We start from the raw sequence: 19,342 nt of genomic DNA on the forward strand, positions 1-19,342 counted from the left end.
TGAAGCGCCACCGTGGTTGCAGGTCAGTGTTTCTGCTTTAAATTTGATCTTAACTTTTTGGGGAAATATTTAAAATATTCGTTAATCAGAATTCATGATTTTGGGGAAATAAAAAAAAAGGGGGATCCAATTTTTGTCATTTTCGAGTTGGAAAAATGTGCATAACTCGGCTAATTCTTGATAGATCTTGGAATGTTATACCTTCCCGATCTCAGAACTCCGAGTAGAACCATTTTCAATCAAAACCTGGCACTAAAATTTTTTACCCATTTTTCGATATTTTTCCAAGGGGTACCCTCGTGATTTTGGACAAAAAGTGGCCGAAAATTTATTTTTATAATACTTCCGATCTTTTGATGAAGATCGAAGGCGATTAGAGTTCTGATTCTTAAATGGTATTCCGTTTTTGAATCGGTTAGGAATTACTTAAGATATTCACTAAAAAGTGAATCGAAAATGAGTATTTTGGGGAAAAAAAATTATTCCAAAAATCGGATCCAATTTTATAGTTTTCATGTTCGAAAAATGTCTATAACTCTACCAATACTTGATAGATCTTGGAATGTTATACCTTCCCGATCTCAGAACTCCGAGTAGAATCATTTTCAATCAAAACCTGGCACTACAAATTTTTACCCATTTTTCGATATTTTTGTAAGGGGTACCCTCATGATTTTGTGCAAAAAGTGGTCGAAAATTTATTTTTATTATGCTTTCGAGCTTTTGATGCAAATCGAAGGCGATTAGAGTTCTGATTCGTAAATGGTATTCCGTTTTTAAATCGGTTGGGAAATAGTTAAGATATTCACTAAAAAGTGGGTCAAAAATGAATATTTTGAGCAAAAAAAGAAATAAAAAAATTCGATCCACTTTTTATGATTTTATATTGGAAAAATGTGTATAACTTGGCTAATACTCAGCAGATTTTAGAATGTTATACCTTCCCGATCTTAGAACTTCGAGAAGTATCAATTTTAATCAAAACCTGGTACTACAATTTTTGACCCATTTTTCGATATTTTTTCCAAAGGGTACTTCCAAGATTTTGGATACTAGCTCCTTGATACTCTTTTCTAAACTATAAATGCCTAATTTACAATACACTCAAGCTATTTTGTCTACTAATTTGAAGCCAAAACCACGGTAACCAAAGAAAATCCCTTGGAACCCAGCTACGCATGCGCCGCACGTCCCGGCACGCACAAAACTTTTGCTTTCAATGGCCCGGCATGTTCCGCATGTTTCTGTTATTTATTATTTCTTATTTCTTCTCTATTTTGGCCGTGTTAGTACTACGGCTCTTTTCACTTTCAGTGGCCGGAGATGGGGCGAAGGTTTATGATTTGGCTGCAATTTAGATCCAAATCAAAAGTGGCCACCGATGCCAGATTCGGTTTTATGGCCGCTTACATAATCGCCAGCCGTAAAGAGAAAAACAGCGTTAAATACAATTTATTTTGCCGCATAAGTGTATCAAGTAAATAGGTATTTAATGTACAATGTATATAAAAGAAATAGGCGCCAGGTGAAAGCATAATTATAATAAAATCAAGTCAGACAGAAGGCAATTACCAATTAGCTCGGAGCACGGTCAATTATTTTAATGGCATTTCAATGAAGGTATCGTTGAAATTCAGCATTCACATGCATAAATTTCACCTGCACCAGATCCGACATATATATTAGTGGTTAGTGAATTATATCACACACACTAAGCCGTAATGAACTTTCAATTAAACTACTTTGATTTTCACTTTTTTTGGAAATTGTCGTCGGGCGGATCAGGTGTTTGGAATTTTAATCGATCTGCAAAGTCCGCTTTGGTTTTGAGTTTTGTTGCTTTTGGGTTAACGTATCAGCGGATGGCATCTATTTGGGTCTGGCATGTCGTCAAGGTCTTTCCCAGGCCTTGTTGATCTTTTAGTTTTTACTCGTCTTCTTGTTTTTTTTTGTTTTTTGGCACATGTAATATTTGTCAAAAGAAATAAATAAACAGCCAGAAGCGCTTGTACAATTCGATGCTTTATGAGCTGTTCCACGTGATCAGCATATCAAAATATATAAATGTAAAAAACAGAAAAAAAAACAATCATCGCTGTAAGTCTCACAGCTTGAAGCCAGAGTGTATGGATACGACGCCGAAGGTGAGGTTCTCGTAGCTCACATGGTCGAATCCCGCCTGCTGGATCATCTGCTTGAACTGCTCCTGCTTGGGGAAACGTCGTATGCTCTCCACCAGATACTGGTAGGCCTGCCACTGGCCCGCCAGCAGCTGCCCCATGGGCGGGATCACCTGGAAGGAGTACTGATCGTATAGCCACTGCATGGTCTCATTCGTCAGGTGGCTGAACTCCAGGCACATGAAACGACCGCCCGGCTGGAGCACACGATAGGCCTCAGATAGAACCTGATGGGTAATAAGCAGGTATTTAAGGCTCTAACTCAAGTATAGGTTAGCAGTTTACCTTATCCACATGCGTGCAGTTTCTTATACCGAAGGCTATTGTATAGGCATTGAAACTCTCGTCCTGGAAGGGCAGTTTCTCGGCATCAGCACACTTCCAGGCCACTGAGGAGTTAGGCAACCTGTCGCTGGTCAGGCCCAGTCTCCTGGCCCGCTCCTCGCCCACGTCCAACATGTGCTGGTTGATATCCGACACGGTTACATGGCTGATTCTCTTCGTGGGATTGGGTTGATTGGCGAGATACTTCAGGTACCTAAAAGATATGTCTCCTGTCCCGCCAGCCATATCCAGCAGCTTCATGCCGTGCGTGGGTCCCAGACGCTCCACAAAGATGTCCTTCCATAGCCGGTGAATGCCCATGGACATGGCATCGTTCATTAGATCGTAGGATTTGGCAACTTGCTCGAAAACCTCGTGCACTGCAAAGTAAGATCGAAAAACATGGTTTATCTTGGGTTGTTGGGTTCCTCATGGGCAATGGTTGATAGGAATTGGTCTCAGACCCTTTCCCTTATCAAGTTTATGTCACCTTTCTGCTCCTTTTCGCTTTCCCGCACCGTTTGGAAGCCAAAGTGGGTGGTCTGCTCCCCGGAAGAGCCGGTGCCGGAGCCGGCAGGTGCTCCCTCAGCCGCTGGCGCTGCCTTCTGTGAGGCGGGCCGGTGCTGGAGGAGCCGCCTGGTCAGGTACAAGAGTCTTGTGCTGCGGCTGCTCTGCATGGCGGTCCTAATTATTGCTTTTCAGAAGTCTATATTATGAAATAACAAAAACAGATCTCAGCTGGAACCAAAAGCCTATCGGCTAGAGATGGCACCACTGAACTAGTCGATTTATCGAAAAGTATTCGATTTCCGATTGGCGCCAATTTCAAAAGGTCAGTCTAAAAATATGTTAATTAAAAAGTTGAAATTCGTAAAATAAAACACTTGATATGTTCATTTAATCCGCACATTTATATTTATTAATTGTACGTATGTGTGCACACGCTTACTTCTCTTCTAATTTTCACATTTATTCTCTCTGCCGCGTTTTTTCTTAAACTTTTGCTTTCTCTTTCAGATGCTTAACTTATTTTAGGTATTACAAGTAGATACTTCTAACTACAAACTGCAGTTTTGTGTTTAAATTTAAGAAAAAAAAATGCCTTAGCTTGGGGTTCTCCTTCGTATAGCTGCACTGCGCTGCAGCCATCAAAAATATATACCTTATAATGGTTTAGTTACGTTGTAAAGAAAACGATTAATAATGTATTTATCTTATTAAGTGTACATGTGTGTGTGTATGTGGAATAAATGATAAAAAATAAATAGTTTACAAAGTGTGTAGCCGATTTCTTGGCCGTGGGTTAGCGTGTGGGTGTTAAACTAAAGGTGATAATTTAAATTATTATTTCATCATTGAGAAAAAGTCCATTCATATAAGCGTTTTCATTTCTTCACTTTCATTACGATACTCTCCCTACATAGCTTCCATCCATTCTGTTTGGGTGTCTGTCTAGTGTCTGGTGTCTGGGTTCGGGGGGTTCTGGGGTTTTGGGGGTTTAACGTGCACTAAGTCTATTTAAAAATATGTCAATAGAAAAAAAATGTTGAAAAAAGTATAGCGGCTGTCCTGGATTCTTCTCCTCAGCATGCTTCATGTCATTTTACATACATACGTGCTATATATATCTATATATATATAGATACACATTTATATTTAATAGTTAAACGTAATTATAGTATTTATATATGTATATTACTTAAGAGGCTTTCCTCGTCCGCCCGTCTAGCCTGTCCTCCTCTCCGCCCACACACTCTCTTGCTTGGCCTCCGGGGGTGGGGGTGGATGTGGGGGTGCTGGAAGATGCGTATCCCGAGGATCTTCAAATCGAAGCCATAACAAAATCACACACAAAAGGGGAGCCGGAGCCCATTCTACTCCTTGCTGGGCGGCCCGGCGGTTCAGTAGTTGAACTCCTCCTGCTTCTCGGAGTCGCTGCGCAGGTCGTTCATCAGAAGCTCGAAGCAGGACTTCGGGATCATCGTGCCGACAATCTTCTCGCCCTCCGTTGTCTTCATGCGTATCACCTGCATTTTGCTGTTGGAACGTGTATTTAGAATGTGCTCGACGCGTCCCCAAACGGACAGAACCGACCCGGCCAGGACGTGGTACAGTCGCTGCCGCAATCCCACCTGGAATTGCATATAAAGGATTTCATTAAGTCCCCAGAACTATCATCTTCCCAGGTCCAACTCACCTCACAATCGTGACCCATGCTGACATTCCGGCAGTTGCCGTTCCAGTAGGCGTGGGAACAGGTGTTCACCGACGCATCATACTGCTCTGTCCAGTGCGGCTCGGCTTCCTCGCTGGCCACCGGCCGGTACTTCTTCTCCAGCTCGAACAGGGATTCGTGCCGCACCTGGAGGCCCGTGTTGGGCCGATAGATCTGGCACATGATCTCCTTTTTGCTGCGGGTCTTTTTCTTTTTGGCATTCTCCGCATCGGTGCTCGTCGAGCTGCGGGACGGCTGCTGCTCGAGAACCACCACCAGGATGGCGGTACGCTTCTGGTTGCGCAGCTGGTGGGACAGGTAGAAGCCCTCGTTGTCATTGAAGAGGTCGGCGTATCTGCAACACAAATATCATAAGCCACATGCTAGATGGAGGCTGGTGGTATCAACTCACTTATCAATAGCCTCCTGCCAGATCATTCCACGCTCCACACGCACTGTGTGCAGCTCCGTGGGAGCCACTCCGGTGGCATGTTTGCGCAGGAAGCGTATAAGTCGGACTCGGGTGACATTCTCACCAGCGGCACCCAGATCTGGGGGTTGTAAGAAGAGACATTTAAGTGATATAGAGCTGTCACAGATCCTTTATAATCCTCGAGTACTCACCCACAATGCCCAGATCGAAGCGACCGCCCCGCTTGGCTTGCAGGATGATGGCCGTCATGGTGTCCGTAAAGTACTTGAAGAGTCGGTTCTGCAAGTCAACCGGACATCCGAGGATGCGATTGAGAAACTTTGATATGTTGTTGTAGTCCTTGTCCAGACTGAGCACTCCCGGATGGCTCTCGCTGTTGACTATGATTCCCACGCCCACCAGCGCCCCGGCAATGTCCTTGAAGAACTCGCCACTGTAGTCCGTGGGCGGGGGCACCAGCGGCGATTCGTAGCCCATAATGGTGCGCATCACCGTCTCCAGGGCCTGGCGACCGTACTTGTTGTCGATATTGAACTGGGAGAGATCACGGGTTTCCGTGGCCCTGCGATCGCCGTGGGTCAGAGCGCCCAGAGATTCCAGGCGCTTAGCCACCGTGGACGCGAAACGGCGTTCGCCAGCCAAGTCAGAGATCAGGAAAATGTACTCGGGGGCATTGACCTGGAGAGGATTCAGATTTTTTAAACGAAAGAAGCTAAGGAGAGAAGAGAGAAACCAACCTGATTCGAACGATGGGTGCGACCGAACTGCTGGATGGCTCGGTCCGCCGACCAGGGCAGCTCCAGGGTGATGTGGACACGCCGGCGCTGATTGAAGACTCGGCGATCGCTCTGCAAGGAGATACCACTGGAGGCCGCCTCCGAGATGATGGCCACGTCCTTTTGGCCGTCCATGAAGCGTTGCTTCTCGGTGATGTTCAGCGTCTCCAGGGGCACGTCCGATTCCGTGCGGGACTCGTACTGTATGGAGCCGTCGTCGTTTTGGACCACCCGACCGCGACGGCCCGTCATCTCGGCCACGTTGTCCGGTCCGCCCAGCTCGTCGATCAGCTGATCCAGCGTGTTCGGCGGCAGTCGGGATCCCAGTCGCTCGATCTTACGCAGCAGCTCCTCCTTCATGGTGCAGGCCCGCTCGATGGCGTCCTTCGGCGGCGGACCGTAGTTCAGCTTGACGCCATTGACGCCCACCGGCGTCACCGTGCCCTTGAGCTCCTGCTTCTTCTGCAGCAGGTCCTGGATCTTGTCCTGCGTGGAGAGCTGCGACTTGCGGGTCTTGGCCGCGTTCAAGGCAGCCGCCACGGCCGCGGACATGGCTGTGTTGCCCTGCATGCTGGCGGCGTCGGTGGAGCCGCCGGGCTCCTTCTTGATCTTCTCCTTCTTCACCTTCTTCTTGACCTTCTTCTGGGCTTTCTTCTTGGTGGTCTTCTTGCTGCGGGCGTTCACCCAGGGATCGATGTCGCTGTCGCTGCCGCTGAAGAAGGGATTGAAGTCGGAGCTGGCATCGCTGGCGACGCTGCGCCGGTCGCTGTCGCCATCCTGGTCGTCGTCCTCGTCCTCATCATCGTCATCCCGATCGCTGCCGAAGGCATCGTCGCTGTTCGCCTCGTCGCTGTCGCTATTGGGACTCTCGGCCTCGATCTTCGGCTTCCTGTCCTCGTCCTCGTCGCTGTCGTCAAAGTCCTGCCACGAGTTCCGGCGCTTCTTCTTCTTCGACTTGCCATTGTCCTGGCCACTGGCAGCTGCTCCTCCGGCCTTGCGCTTGCCAGCCGCCGCAGTAGCTCCCGAGCTGCTGTTGTTGTTGTTGTGACCGAAACCGGAAGCGGAATCAGCGGCGGGTGCATCGTCGTAGAGGCCCAGGATGCGGTTGATGCGATTGCGATCGGGGGCGGGGAAGTGGCGCTCCACAAACGACTGGAAGACGCCTCTGTTGGAATGGATAAGGAGAGAGTTAGATCATCTGGAAGAGAGAGTGCTCCTTGTACTTACTTTGCGGTGGAAACAAAGTCAGTGAGCTCGCCGTCATCCCGCTCCAGCTGGTCGAGAGTACGAGCCTCGCCGGTGGACTGCAGGCCGATGACCACGCACTTGCCATACTTGATGGACTCGCGGGCCACTGTCACCGCATGGTTGACCTTCGCGGCGATGCAGAGGTACTTGAAGAAGCGCTGATGCGAGGACCAGAACTGGCCCCACATCGTCTTCTTCATGCGGCTCTCAGCGTCGATCAGCTCCGCCGCCTCGGTGAACTTCTGCATGGCCTCCACCCAGAGCTCCACCGACTGGTCGTAGATCTTGCGGAACTCCTTGGAGAGTGGCACCTCCTCGATCTTGAAACTGACGCCCTTGAAGCTCAGCTGTCGGGCGATGTACATGCCTCGCAGTTTCATGTCCATGGCCACGATCTCCATGGCACCAACACCACTGCGGAAAGAAGATCTCTTGTTAGTCGCATTCCTGCTTAAGAAGCCACCACCTTACCGTCTCTCCACAGCGGTTATGAAGTCATTGAAGTTGCCGAACGCCGTACCCTGGCCCCAGAGACCCAGGCGCACCATGTACGCCATGTTCTTGGGCTCGGAGGCGCCCGTGGCGGAGGCGTAGACGACTCGCGCCTTTGGCAACTTCTGCTGCAGCTCCAGGACTGTTTGGCCCGTCTTTGTCGGCTTGCCGGAGCCCACCGGGCACAGATTCTTGGCCTTGTGGCACTCGTCGAAGATGATCAGGCCCTCGAAGTCCTCGCCACACCACTGCAGCAGCTGGCGGAAGCGGGACCGGTACTTGCCCGTCTTGTTGTTCGACTCACCGATCAGGGCGGAATAGGTGCTGAAGATGACGCCGCGCTTGCAGTTGTTGTTCACATCCGAGCTGATTTTGGCGTACTTGAACTGGAAGGGAGGACAAATAAGGATAAGGACCGTGACCCTCCACAAATTCCTATAGATTCTACCTTGTTTAGAGCATGGACGTCGATGCGACTGGCTCCAATATCGCTGAGATCCCGCTCGGCATCGTATTTGAGATCATTGGACACGGATATCCAGAGCGCCTTCTTGCGCCCCTTCAGATAGTTCTCGTAGATGATTCCGGCAATGGTGCGGCCCTTGCCCACACCAGCACCGTCGCCGATGAGGAAGCCGGCCCGGCTGCCGTCGGGCAGGAGGTGGTCGTGGGCCTGGGAGGCGTACGTAATGGACTCCAGCTGGAGGGCGCTCAGCTGGCCACTGTTGATGGTCTCGGCGGGAATGGATAGTTTGTAGTAGACATCACATGGCTCCACGGAGCTAAGCGAGGCGGTCTCCACCACGGCGTCCGGATGCTTTTTGCCCAGCTTCACTGAAAATCGGAGCAAACTAGTGGTTACATGTCCTGGACTGGAAGGGAGAGAGACTTACACTTTGCTGGCCAGTAGTCCGCATAAGTCTCGGCCACGCCCATCTCCTCGTAGTCGGCCTCGTCGTCCTCCTGCTGGACGTAAGTAACCGCCGAGGGATGTGCCCCCACGACGCTGCTAGCAGTGGCGGACATACCGGTGCCGGGGTTTACCTGCATGGTCGGCACCGCCGCATTCGGACGGGGTTGCTGCATCGACTGCATGAACAGCTGGAACACGTTGTTGGGGATTCCGCTGGTCAGGTATTCCGGGTTCATGGCGATCAGCTTCTGGATGGCCTCCATCATGGCGGTGCCGCCCTTGACCCCGCCAGCGCCGGCTCCTCCGGCAGCTCCGGTTGCCCCGCTGACCGCTCCTGAGCCAGGCGCTCCTTTGGTGGTGGCCACTGTGGTGGCGGGTGCCATCTTCTGGAGGCCCGTGGGGGTCACCTTGTAGGGGCGGATGGGCGAGGCGGCGCCCGCATAGCTCACTGCAAGTAAAAGGGGAGTCGGGTTGGTCGATTTGTCTTTGTTTCGGCGGGAAAGTGAGGGAGCAAGAGATAGCACCAGAGAGAGAGAGAGAGAGAGAGAGAGAGAGGTGTAGGGGCTTCCAACTAGAGAGAGACAGACGTATAGGGGCAGCCGTCAGAGGGAAGAGAGCGGGGAGTGAAAAGGACATTCATGGCTTACTCTACAAGGATAACAACTCTAGAGTACAGTATTTTATCGAATTAAACAGGTCCGATTACATCCGATTGACAATTTCGATTATTTCGATTACTTCAGAGGGCTTAAAGTATCAGGTAATTCAAAATAAACATTCCTACTATCTGGATAAGAATTCTTAGCTCCTTTTGAGCTTGTCTGGACTTTAGTTACATAGTTCCCTACCTTTCCGATTAACAATATCGATTATTTCGATTATTTTTTATAAATTATCAGATAATTTAACAAATATTCACACTTTCTTGAGTAGAAACCTCAGCCTTTCTAGATTGATTGGCTTTTTTTCTACAATTTCCATAGTTTATCGATTAACAGCTTCGATTATTTCGATTAATTTACAATATTTAAGAAATAAAAACCTCTTACAACTTCGTGTGTTAATCTTTAATAAAACCTTAACCTTCTGGACGTTGTCTTGGAATGGAAGTTGTGTCTGTGTTGAAAAGTAGCCTGTTAAGATCAATTAGATCCTCTGGACGTTGCTTTGGAATGGGATTTGAGTGTCACATGTGTCGTATTTAAGCACTTAATAACAATATTTGGAATATTGCGCAACCAAGCCAATTGAAGCGAGATCGGATGGAATAACCAAGTTGTTACAGTCATATTTTTGTGGTGTTTTTCGATAAACAATTTCTATGTAAACTAAAAACGTATACAATATGATCGAACACATCGTTCCGCATAATCCTTACTGCACAGCTAACATCTACTTCATGAATATCAAAACTTCTCGTCCTTGTCCTCCAAGTGTCTTCAAAGTGTTTTCCACAATACAGAACCAACAAATCGCATCTAGAATCCTTTCTCCTCGAATTTAGTGTCCTTAGATAAGCTAGTGTGTCTCGAATGGACAGAATCAGTCGTAGAATATGGGAGGTGTGCTGGTAGTGTGGATAGCCCTCCACCGCCGTCCAGTTGCGGTGTCCAGGATGGGTGGGAAGTCCTTGTGTCGGTTCAGTGGCGTGGTGTAGGAGGACTTCTTGAAAGCCATATTCCTGCCGCGCTGATTCTGTCGCTGCCAAATGGTGTAACGTGGTTCGTGGCTCGGCCTGAGCAGTGTGTGTCCGATGTGGTGCAAGTTCTGGGGGCACTTGCGCGGCCATCGTGGTTCGATCAGTGGCATTGTGGCACCACTGGCCGTTCTCCCAGCTCGTCGTCTAATCTTGTACATAAGGTTGGCCGCTGTGGCGGCTGTTGCGGAAGTCGAGCTTGTCCCGCCGCTCCGCTTATCCTGAACGGGCATCCGCACCATGATCACGGGACGCAGGCGTGCCACCCGGCAGAGCAGCCGCTTCACCAGCTCCGCGGTCCTCCTGGTCTCCTTGCTGGCTCTTCCGTCTGGCGGTATGCCCTTCAGTTTCGGCAACAGCTCCGTCTCGATGATCAGCTCCAGCTTGCGGAGCGCCCTGGCATGTCTCCGGTAGAAGTCCTCCATGGCCTCGGCCACGTTCACCCGAACGGCTTGCTGGAGCTCCTCCCAGTTGGCCGGCGGCAGGGACATCAGGGGCTGGAGCTGCTCCAGGTGCTGCTGCATCATTGTCCTTCTCTCGTTAGCCTCGTGGGTAGTCATGTTCATCTCAAATTTGGAAAAAGAATAAGACTAGGAGGGGTGGTGGGCCGAAAGTAACTTTTTGAATTTAGAATTTGGAATAAAGGTTTGGATTTTTCTCTTTTTCGTTCGCGTTAGTTTATCAGACTTTGTTTTTTTTTTTTAGAGAAATAAAAAAGGGAAGAATTTTTATGTGGTTAGGTGGCCCTTTGGGTTGAGACTGAACTCCCAGGGGCCTGGCCGGGCTTAGGTGGGTTTCCGAAGTGACAGAACAGGGTCATGGCCTACTTGATCCGTAGTTTTTTTTCAAATCACAGCACACTTGATGGAAGTATAGTGTTCTAAACTTTATATTCTTACAAACTATAGTCTATTGTTTGAATCCTTACATCTATTTTTTAAACTTTACTGTTAGTCTTACGGTTAGTTTATCTTCAGGGCTATGGGCTTTACGAGAAAACATCATTCTTGGTTGTTACCAACATTAATCGACTTACTCTGCGCCAATAAAGACGCGGCCATGTTGAAGTTGGCGGCAGAGGCGGAGGTGGAGGCCGTGGAGGCGCCACCGCCTCCATAATAGCCCGCTGCCCCAGCCCCTGCCCCCATCCCTGCACTCTTCACCGAGTTGGTGGCCGTCGAGGGGGGCGGCGGCGGGGGGCCACTGTTTCCCTTGGCGGCCACGTAGGCGGCCAGGTTCATCAGCTCGTTGGTGCTCAGGCTGTTCAGGTAGCTCCCGGCGCCGCTGCTCAGGTAACTGCTGGCCGATCCCCCTCCTCCGCCGCCGCCGCCTGCTCCGGAGATGCCACCAGCAGACCCGCCACTGGCCGCTGGGTTGCTGCTGCTGCTCCTCGCTGGGATTGGATTTGAAAAAACAACACAGGACCACAGAACACAAAAGCAAAAGCAAACAATCCAACAGAAAATAAACAAAATCCAAAAAAAAAGGGGGGAGAGGGAGTTTTTTTTTCGAGTGTAATTGAACCAAAGGAAAGCAAAAGAAGGGTTAAAAAGTGTGCAGAGAGAGAAATGGAGGAAGAGAACAACACAAGCATGATTAATAAATAGTTGAGAGCAAGTTTTTGCTTTCTTTTCTCCCAGTGTAGGACAGTGTGGCCAGTTTTCAAAAGTATATTTAATCTAACTGTACGTTTCTGTTCAAAAACGGTTTCAAAAACCAGAGAAATAGGGTCATTTTATTTTCAGAATATATATTTTTCAAGGATTTCAAACAAAATATATATTATCTGTTACTAATAATACTAATATTATTTAGGAAATATGGTCACATTCTTGTGAAAACCCCTGGCCACACTGTCTCTCATTTTTTTTTCAGCTTGTATGTTTAGAAATATCTTCTTTTTTTTTTTAATTTCTTACTTTTTAGGAAAAACACTTACCAGTTATTGTGTTATTTAGTTTCTTTGGCATGTTGCTTAAATTATTCTCTAGCACTACTTTTCTGGGTATCGGGATCGCGGTGATCTTGCCGCCCACTGTCACGCCTCCGACGGTCGCCGTCCCAGCTCCGCCCACCACTGGCCGGACTGTGGTGGTTATCGGAGTGATTATCTTACGTAGCGGGCTGGCAGTGACGGCGGTGGTGCCGTTACTGTTTTTAATATTATTCGCAAGGATGCTGCCCACTATGGGCTTGTTGTTGTTGTTGATGCGCAGCAAGGATATCGGCTTGATGTTGTTGTTATTGATGACTATTTTGGCCGATTCAATGGGCACTGGAGCACTGGTCTTGGGCACACCCACCCCGCTGCGAATGTTCTGGGCGTAGGTGACTGCCGTGTTCAGATCTCGACCTCCACCTGGAAATAGTTTAAGAATAGTTTGGGATTATGAGTACCAGGTATCATATAGTTAGGGCCTTAAATTAAGAACCAAGTTATACCTACAGAACAGTTTCAGAACTAAGAACCAAGAACCAAGAAGACAAACACCTCCGACCCAGCCTCTTGACGGGAATCGAATGCTTGAGCGATTGCCAGTTGCCAGTCCCACTGCAGATTGGCAGAAACTGCAGACATAATCAGCCAGGGCCCAGGGCCCAGGGCCACCCTCATTTAAGGTAAATATCTAATTAATGAGCCAAGATGGATGTGCATGTGTGTTGTGGGGGCTTAAGTATGTGCCTTAAGTCCCGCACCATGTACGAGATGGTAAATGCTTTGCAGCAAATTACCCGAAAGGGGAAAGGTCATGTATGCATCGACTGATACATAATCATAATTATATGTGCACAAATGCGCCACGGACACGGACTTGCACACAATATAAGGCCTATGTAAAGGATTGCCAAAGGATTGTGGTAATGCCAGCAATCCCCGATTGTGTCAGCCACAAATCCAACCACACGGATTCCGAAACCGAACCATAAGCTAGTCGAAAGATGGCTATCCTGAGTCCCTCTATTGATTTCATCAATGGATGCCCTCCACTTCCACTTCCACTTCCTCACTGAATCCACAAACTTTCCATCAATAACTCATGATTTTCTTTTCGATAGAACCTAGAAATAGCCTCCTTCTAATGGAGTTTAATTATTCAGGACAGATATCCCCAAATTATGACGCAAGATGTCCGCCTGCTGGCCATATAATCGAGGCTACCCATCCTATATATCCGTGGCCATCATTATACACATGCGTGACGCACTATAATGCCACATACACACGGCCACGGCCAGCACATATAATTCCCACATAGCATTGGACTTTGCACTGTATATAGCCACATATGTATCGATATCGAACAGATCTGAAGCGAATCGGGCAGGTGGGCTGGACTTCCGCAGGGGCAGTGGCAGTGGAAGCCAAAGGTGGCTTCATTAATATTTCAGGCACTAATGCAAGTTGTCTTTTAATTAATGTGCCTCGGATGTCAAAGGATTGGGGCCAGGCATCTGACATGACTCAATGGGGGATGGGATCTGTAGTTGTTTGCTAATTGGCTTGATTAAGCTAATCAGTATATTGTTTAAACCAAAATATAAGCCTAGTCTCTACTCCCAACAACTCAAATACATTCTCGTTTGGCTGATTGAGATGTCATTTCTGTCAGATACTCCCCTTAATTCCCACCCCAGTCCTACAAAACAACACTCCCTTTTCGATCCAGGCTTTCGAATAAAAACCAGTTTCTGCCGACCAGTTGGGAGGCCAAAGAACGAACTAAACCATTAAAATTGGCGCCCAACGCCATGGGGAGGTGGGGCCTCCTACGCCAACGCCACCTAGTGGCTGGGTTTCTCCTCAAAAACTGTTGTCCAAACAAAGGAGAACAAAACTGAAAGCACTTTGCAACCCCTTCGCCCCCTACCTCTCCCTCAGTACAGTTGGAGGAATAGTGGAGAGTCCTTTGGGGATTGTCGCTCACCTGGTACTTCTATTTGATCTGGATCCTCGTCATCGTCGAAGTCGGAACCGGAATCGTCCTCATCAAAGTTGTCATCCTCGTCGTCGGCGTCTAAAAGGGTTTTACGCTTCTTTGATGTCTAAAAAATATATAAAAATTTAAATAAGAATGAGTTTAAATAACTTTGAAACAGAAGACTTGAAGACTTGTTATTTATTTTAAACTTAATCCTAATTATAATAATTATAATATATGGAATAGTAGCCTCTGATTTCTCTCAGTGCCATGAAACAATGATACCAACCAGAACGCGAATGAAAATCGATATTTTCATAGTTCCACATAGTTCTCGAGTGGAGACTACAAACTATTTCAAAATCGCGGGGAATCACCGAGGAATAAAAAAAAGCAAACAAACACACACACACACACACACACTGATAGAGCGAATACGAAACGAAAACAAAACAGAAAGAACAAATGTCACAGAAAAGCACGAAAAAAAAAGAACGTCTATTTTTGTAGCACACTTTTGCGGGTGGGCTGCGAGGGCGAGCGAGAGGGCGTGCTGTTGGCCAAATAGAAGCGAGAGGGAAGACACAGCAGTCTGTTTAGAAAAAACGGCACAAAAAGCACGAGGAAAAAAATGGGCACACCGCGTGTGGAAAGTGGGGGGGAAGAAAAAAAAAGGGGAAAAGTCCCGGAAAAAGTGGGGTGGAAAAAAGTGAGAAAGAAAATACACTCACTGGACTGGTTTTCTTTATTTTATTTTTTGTTTTTTTTTTTTTAGAGACTAGGCGGTCAGATGCGTTTGAACGCTGGAGCGATAAGGTCCTGCGGCTCTGGGACCAGAGCTGGCAAGGATATCCGGGATAAGTGGCACTATTCTTTAACGGTTAACGGTAAAGGACACTGGGAACTGAATGCGACTGGTTCGGTGCTCGTGTGGAGGCCAACTACGAGCCCGGAGTAGTCGGAGTTTGAAAACCGGAGTCACACACAGTCGTCGTCGTAGTCGTCGCTGCCCCCCCTCCTTCCTAGCCACTCCTACCCACTCCCAAAAATGGAAATTTCACATTTCACCATCCATCCTCATCCACAGCCACATCCATGTCCATATCCTGCGAATATATCCAGGCGGGCTGCAGTTTTTCGGCGGCCACCACCCCCCGGTGCCGGAGAGGCAGCGGGTTAAGCGGGGGAACAGGGTTAAGTACGTTGGACTTTGGGGTGGGTTTCTGTTTCCAGTTTCTGCCCCCTGTTTTGGGCCAACATCTCTCCAGTGGCGTGTGTGTGTGTGTGTGTGAGACGGGAGGGGGGGAGGACGACCTAAGGAACTGGGAACAGGCCGATAAACAAACGCGAGGCCCACCCCTTTGTCACCCCTTTGATATCCTTTTGTGGCACAGTGGTTCACAAGTCCTTTTTCGTGAGGACTTGTGGAAAAGTTTACTTCCTTTGAAGCAAGGACCTCCTCGAAACTGACTAACTTTTCCCGCATATCGGCACCACTGTGCTCCACTTTGGGCCAACAAGGGGTTGGAATGCCCCCACCCCCATCCCCGCCCGGCCCTCTGAAATGTTTGGCATGCAGAGATACCAAGTTTCGTCCTTTATGCGAAATGTGCATGTGATCCCATCATTCCACCCCTACCCCCACCCCTACTCTCACTCCCACTCAAAGACCACCCCCGTATCCCAAACAAAGGGATTGCTTCAGCTGGGAAGATGAAAGCCCCAGAGTGGGTGGGGGGGGGAGCAGAGGTGGCGGCAATCTGTGGCGCATGTACAGCAATTAGAGCAGGACAGAGTGATGTGGTGGGGAGGGGGGAGATGGAGAGGTGTTGTCGCCGGGTCCGGGTTGGTTCGTTCGGTGGCTATATGTGTCCATATACATCCTGCGGATGAGGCCCCGAAAAGTAGACTTCAATAATGCAGTAACAGTGAAGCCTCGAAGCAGAACTCATGCTTGGTATTTAATTAATTAAAAATTAAATAATTAAGAGATTTTCATTAGTTTTAAATATTAAAAAATATATGTAATAATTATCTACCCCCTAAAAATACCTCCATTTCATCACTTATCCTTTGTTATCCATCTTCGAACTTAAAAGCCTATCCTTTCCCCATCTAATCCTCTTCAATTAGTCCTTAAATCCTGGACAATAACAAGCCCCCCACCACACACTTGCAACATTTTTGTTGACACACAAAATAAAATCAAAACGAATGACCTTGCAACAAGGGAAATGCTGAAAGTCTCTGGACAAAAACATGTGTTTTCCACCCACACACACACACACTCACACACACGGCCACCCCCTCCCCCTCGCCCGCTTAGAAGGCATGTCCTTTCAACTTGTTGTTGCCACCCGCAAAAAAAAAAAAAATGGCATAAAATGGCAAAACAAACGGTAAACCAAAAAAAAAAGATGGCTCCATTAACGGTACCATGGAAGGGTTGCCAGAAAAAAGCGAATATAAAAATAAAAACAAAAGGAAGCAAAACACAAGCTGGGCGGAGAGAGAGAGGGGCTGGGGAAAATTAGGAAAGGCTTCAAATAAAAATGTTACTTTTTGCCTGCACTGAGAAAAATAATTTTTGGAACCATGTTTTAGGTTTGAATTAGGCTTTCAAGAGAAGTGGCTATTTTTCCCAGTGTACTGAACAGAAAGAGATGGCCTATGACTGCCGATAGAGATGGGGGACATCTGGAGGATACTCTGGAGATGACCAGGCCAGCAGCCCAACCTACCAGGCGCATGCGTCGCCAGCGAATGCAGTGGCCAAAGCAGAGGCGGCGATAAATAAGAGCCTGCTTACCTCAACATGGCCAGGACCCAGGACCCAAGCGCCCCTTCCAATCAGAAATCCCCAAAACTGCAGCAGAGCCGGAGCAGCGCAGCTGCAGAGGGAGTGGGAGTGGGAGTGGCTGCAGCAACAACTGCGGCTTTCTGGAATGCAACTGCAGGCGGCAGCCAGAGCTACAGTGGGCACCCAGCGAGGATGGACTGCTGGAGTGGGGGGGAGTGGTGGGTGTACCCGCTAAGGCAGGTCGGGGTTGGTGCCCTGGCTAAGCAACAAGTGACAAGACAGGACACGATTTTGGCTTCATTCGAGGGGAGTTCTAGAAGCTCTTAGTGATGAGATTATTGTTTAGAGATGGGAGAGACAAGGAATGCAACGGGACTACGACTCTCTTTGTTTATAGGCTCTGATTTACAGTAATAATATTGTAATTGGAGGAAGCCTATTTAGAGAAGAAATACCTCCCACCTGATCCGGCAACTCTCTGGTTTCCAAGAACCCCAAAGATAACTGTTAATGAGAAAATCCCCACTTGGAGAACTAGCTTCTCCTAGATCCTTAACCCTCAACTGAATCGCATGGCCTTAACCCTAACCTAGCGCAACTTTTTCCCCCTCGACTCTGAATAAATTTGTTTTTTTTTTTTTTTCTGCCAAACTCGTGTGTGGATCGTGAACAACAACAACAAGAAAAATAATAATAAAAATACAAAAAAAAAAAAAAAACAAAAATTTCGATGAGGGGAGCGCGTGTACGAGACCTGGCCAGTGGGTTAGAGAGAGAGGGGGACAGGGCAGTCAGAAGCCGCTGTGAGTGGCTGAGTGGGAGAGTGGCAGAGGAAACACATGGTCCCGGCCACGCGAAATGCGGATCACAGTGTGGCGCCCCTTACGCCACATCGCGAAACTATTAGAAAGATTCTAGATTGGAGCAAGGTGGACTAGGAGTGGAGGGGGTGGATGGGCAGGCGGCACAAGAAGAAGAAGATAAACACAAAAAATTATTGAATGAGTATGGAAATTCTTCCTCTTGCTCGCCTGCTCTGGCGCTTTGTTTTTGTTTGTGCATGTGTGCATGGGTGTGAGTGTGTGTGTGCGTGTGCGTAGAAGAAAAGAAAAGAAAAAAATATAGCAACAAAGAAATTGCATTTGGTCATGCGAAACAAAAACAATAACAACAACAACAAACAATTCAACAAAGATATGTACTGAGTATCTGAGAGAGAGCAGGACGAGGAACGCACTTAATCCGAAAACTTACCATTTTGGAGCTACAGTTGTTTTTGTTTTGCTCTTTCGGTTGTTAACTGTTTTTAACCAACAAAAAAAATTTATATGAACAGAGTCGCGGGCGCTGCTCCACACGCGTTTTTCACTCGAACTGCGTTGGGAACACCGTTCCGTTTCGATCTTTTCTTGTTTTTGTTCTCGATTGGCACTCGTTTTGTGTGGTTGTTGTTGGGTCTGCGGGCCAGAATGATCCAGCCAGCCAGGGGGAGAGGTTGGGAACCGATTGGGCGGCCAGCCAGTCAGCAAATGCAGCGAAAAATTACTCCGCAATATTAAGACACACCGCGCGCGGCACGGCAAGGGGATTGGTGGGGGGGAACGGGACTGGCGGTGGCGGTGGCGGAGGCAGAGACGGCGGTGGTGGTGGTGGCCTGGCTTAGATTTACTTGCGTTTATAGGCGATTGTTGTTGCTGCCGCGATTTGTGATTTGTTTATTGTTTAATCACACACTAACGGCAGCCGAGTGGCAACAGCAACAACAACAACAAAATGAAGGAGGAAGGAAACGAAAAGGAAGTGAAGAGAAGCCGAAAACACGTAACTAGAGGTGGCGGAACATCGATGCATCGATTATTTTACTATCGATGGATGGACCTATCGGTATTCTAATTCGATAGTTTGGTATTGGTGTTGCCAGACTTTTATCGAAAAAATACCAGACTACTGTTAGGAGAGCTGCCATATAGTTATTTCGATATACAAGTTTAAACATCTGGTAATTATTCGATTACTTAATGTTACTATTTCAAAAATTTAAATATAAAATGATTCAGAACTTATAAAAAGTTTGATTGATTGAATTTTACTGTTTCTCCTATAAGTTTTTCAAAATAAAGTATTTGTTATCATACGTATTTCCTAGAAACAATAGTTTTATTCTGATACTTGATGCATTTCGCATTTTTGAGGACTTTTGGGTATTTCTGGGATTGTTCTGTTTGGGGTGAAGACTTTGTTAGTTCCTTTCAAGCTTTGTTTTCATTTCCATTTCGAACAGTTCAAGAATTTGAAAGAACTTTGCTACACGCGCCTTAGCGAGACTCTCTCAAAATTTCCCTTTT

The 19,342-nt window shown here is 47.6% G+C and overlaps 3 protein-coding genes across 4 annotated transcripts; all 3 read right to left on the reverse strand.

Annotated features, from left to right (window-relative positions):
* Positions 1-2,005: 2,005 nt before the first annotated feature.
* On the reverse strand, positions 2,006-3,279 carry LOC6503649 (2-methoxy-6-polyprenyl-1,4-benzoquinol methylase, mitochondrial). The gene is made up of 3 exons (XM_001963964.4): positions 2,995-3,279; positions 2,466-2,884; positions 2,006-2,407 (listed from the first exon to the last, which is right to left on the reverse strand). Exons 1-3 carry the CDS (start codon positions 3,179-3,181, stop codon positions 2,105-2,107), a joined length of 909 nt encoding a protein of 302 aa, XP_001964000.1. The 5' UTR covers positions 3,182-3,279; the 3' UTR covers positions 2,006-2,104.
* Positions 3,280-3,396: 117 nt separating this feature from the next.
* LOC6503648 (protein strawberry notch) lies at positions 3,397-18,886 on the reverse strand. 2 transcript variants are annotated; one of them, XM_032452478.2, is made up of 13 exons: positions 18,252-18,886; positions 14,204-14,321; positions 12,217-12,636; positions 11,314-11,670; positions 8,562-9,029; positions 8,117-8,502; positions 7,648-8,054; positions 7,156-7,590; positions 5,890-7,093; positions 5,344-5,830; positions 5,132-5,270; positions 4,702-5,074; positions 3,397-4,636 (listed from the first exon to the last, which is right to left on the reverse strand). In XM_032452478.2, exons 1-13 carry the CDS (start codon positions 18,252-18,254, stop codon positions 4,406-4,408), a joined length of 5,028 nt encoding a protein of 1,675 aa, XP_032308369.1. In that variant the 5' UTR covers positions 18,255-18,886; the 3' UTR covers positions 3,397-4,405. The 2 variants fall into 2 exon arrangements, with proteins under 2 accessions (XP_032308369.1, XP_001964001.2); XM_001963965.4 differs by lacking the exon at positions 11,314-11,670.
* LOC116655163 lies at positions 9,634-11,062 on the reverse strand. Its single transcript, XM_032452479.2, has one exon. The coding sequence runs from the start codon at positions 10,841-10,843 to the stop codon at positions 10,124-10,126; it is 720 nt and encodes a 239-aa protein (XP_032308370.1). The 5' UTR covers positions 10,844-11,062; the 3' UTR covers positions 9,634-10,123.
* Positions 18,887-19,342: the final 456 nt, after the last annotated feature.

This window comes from Drosophila ananassae, chromosome XL, assembly GCF_017639315.1.
Source record: "Drosophila ananassae strain 14024-0371.13 chromosome XL, ASM1763931v2, whole genome shotgun sequence".
Lineage (NCBI taxonomy): Eukaryota > Metazoa > Arthropoda > Insecta > Diptera > Drosophilidae > Drosophila > Drosophila ananassae.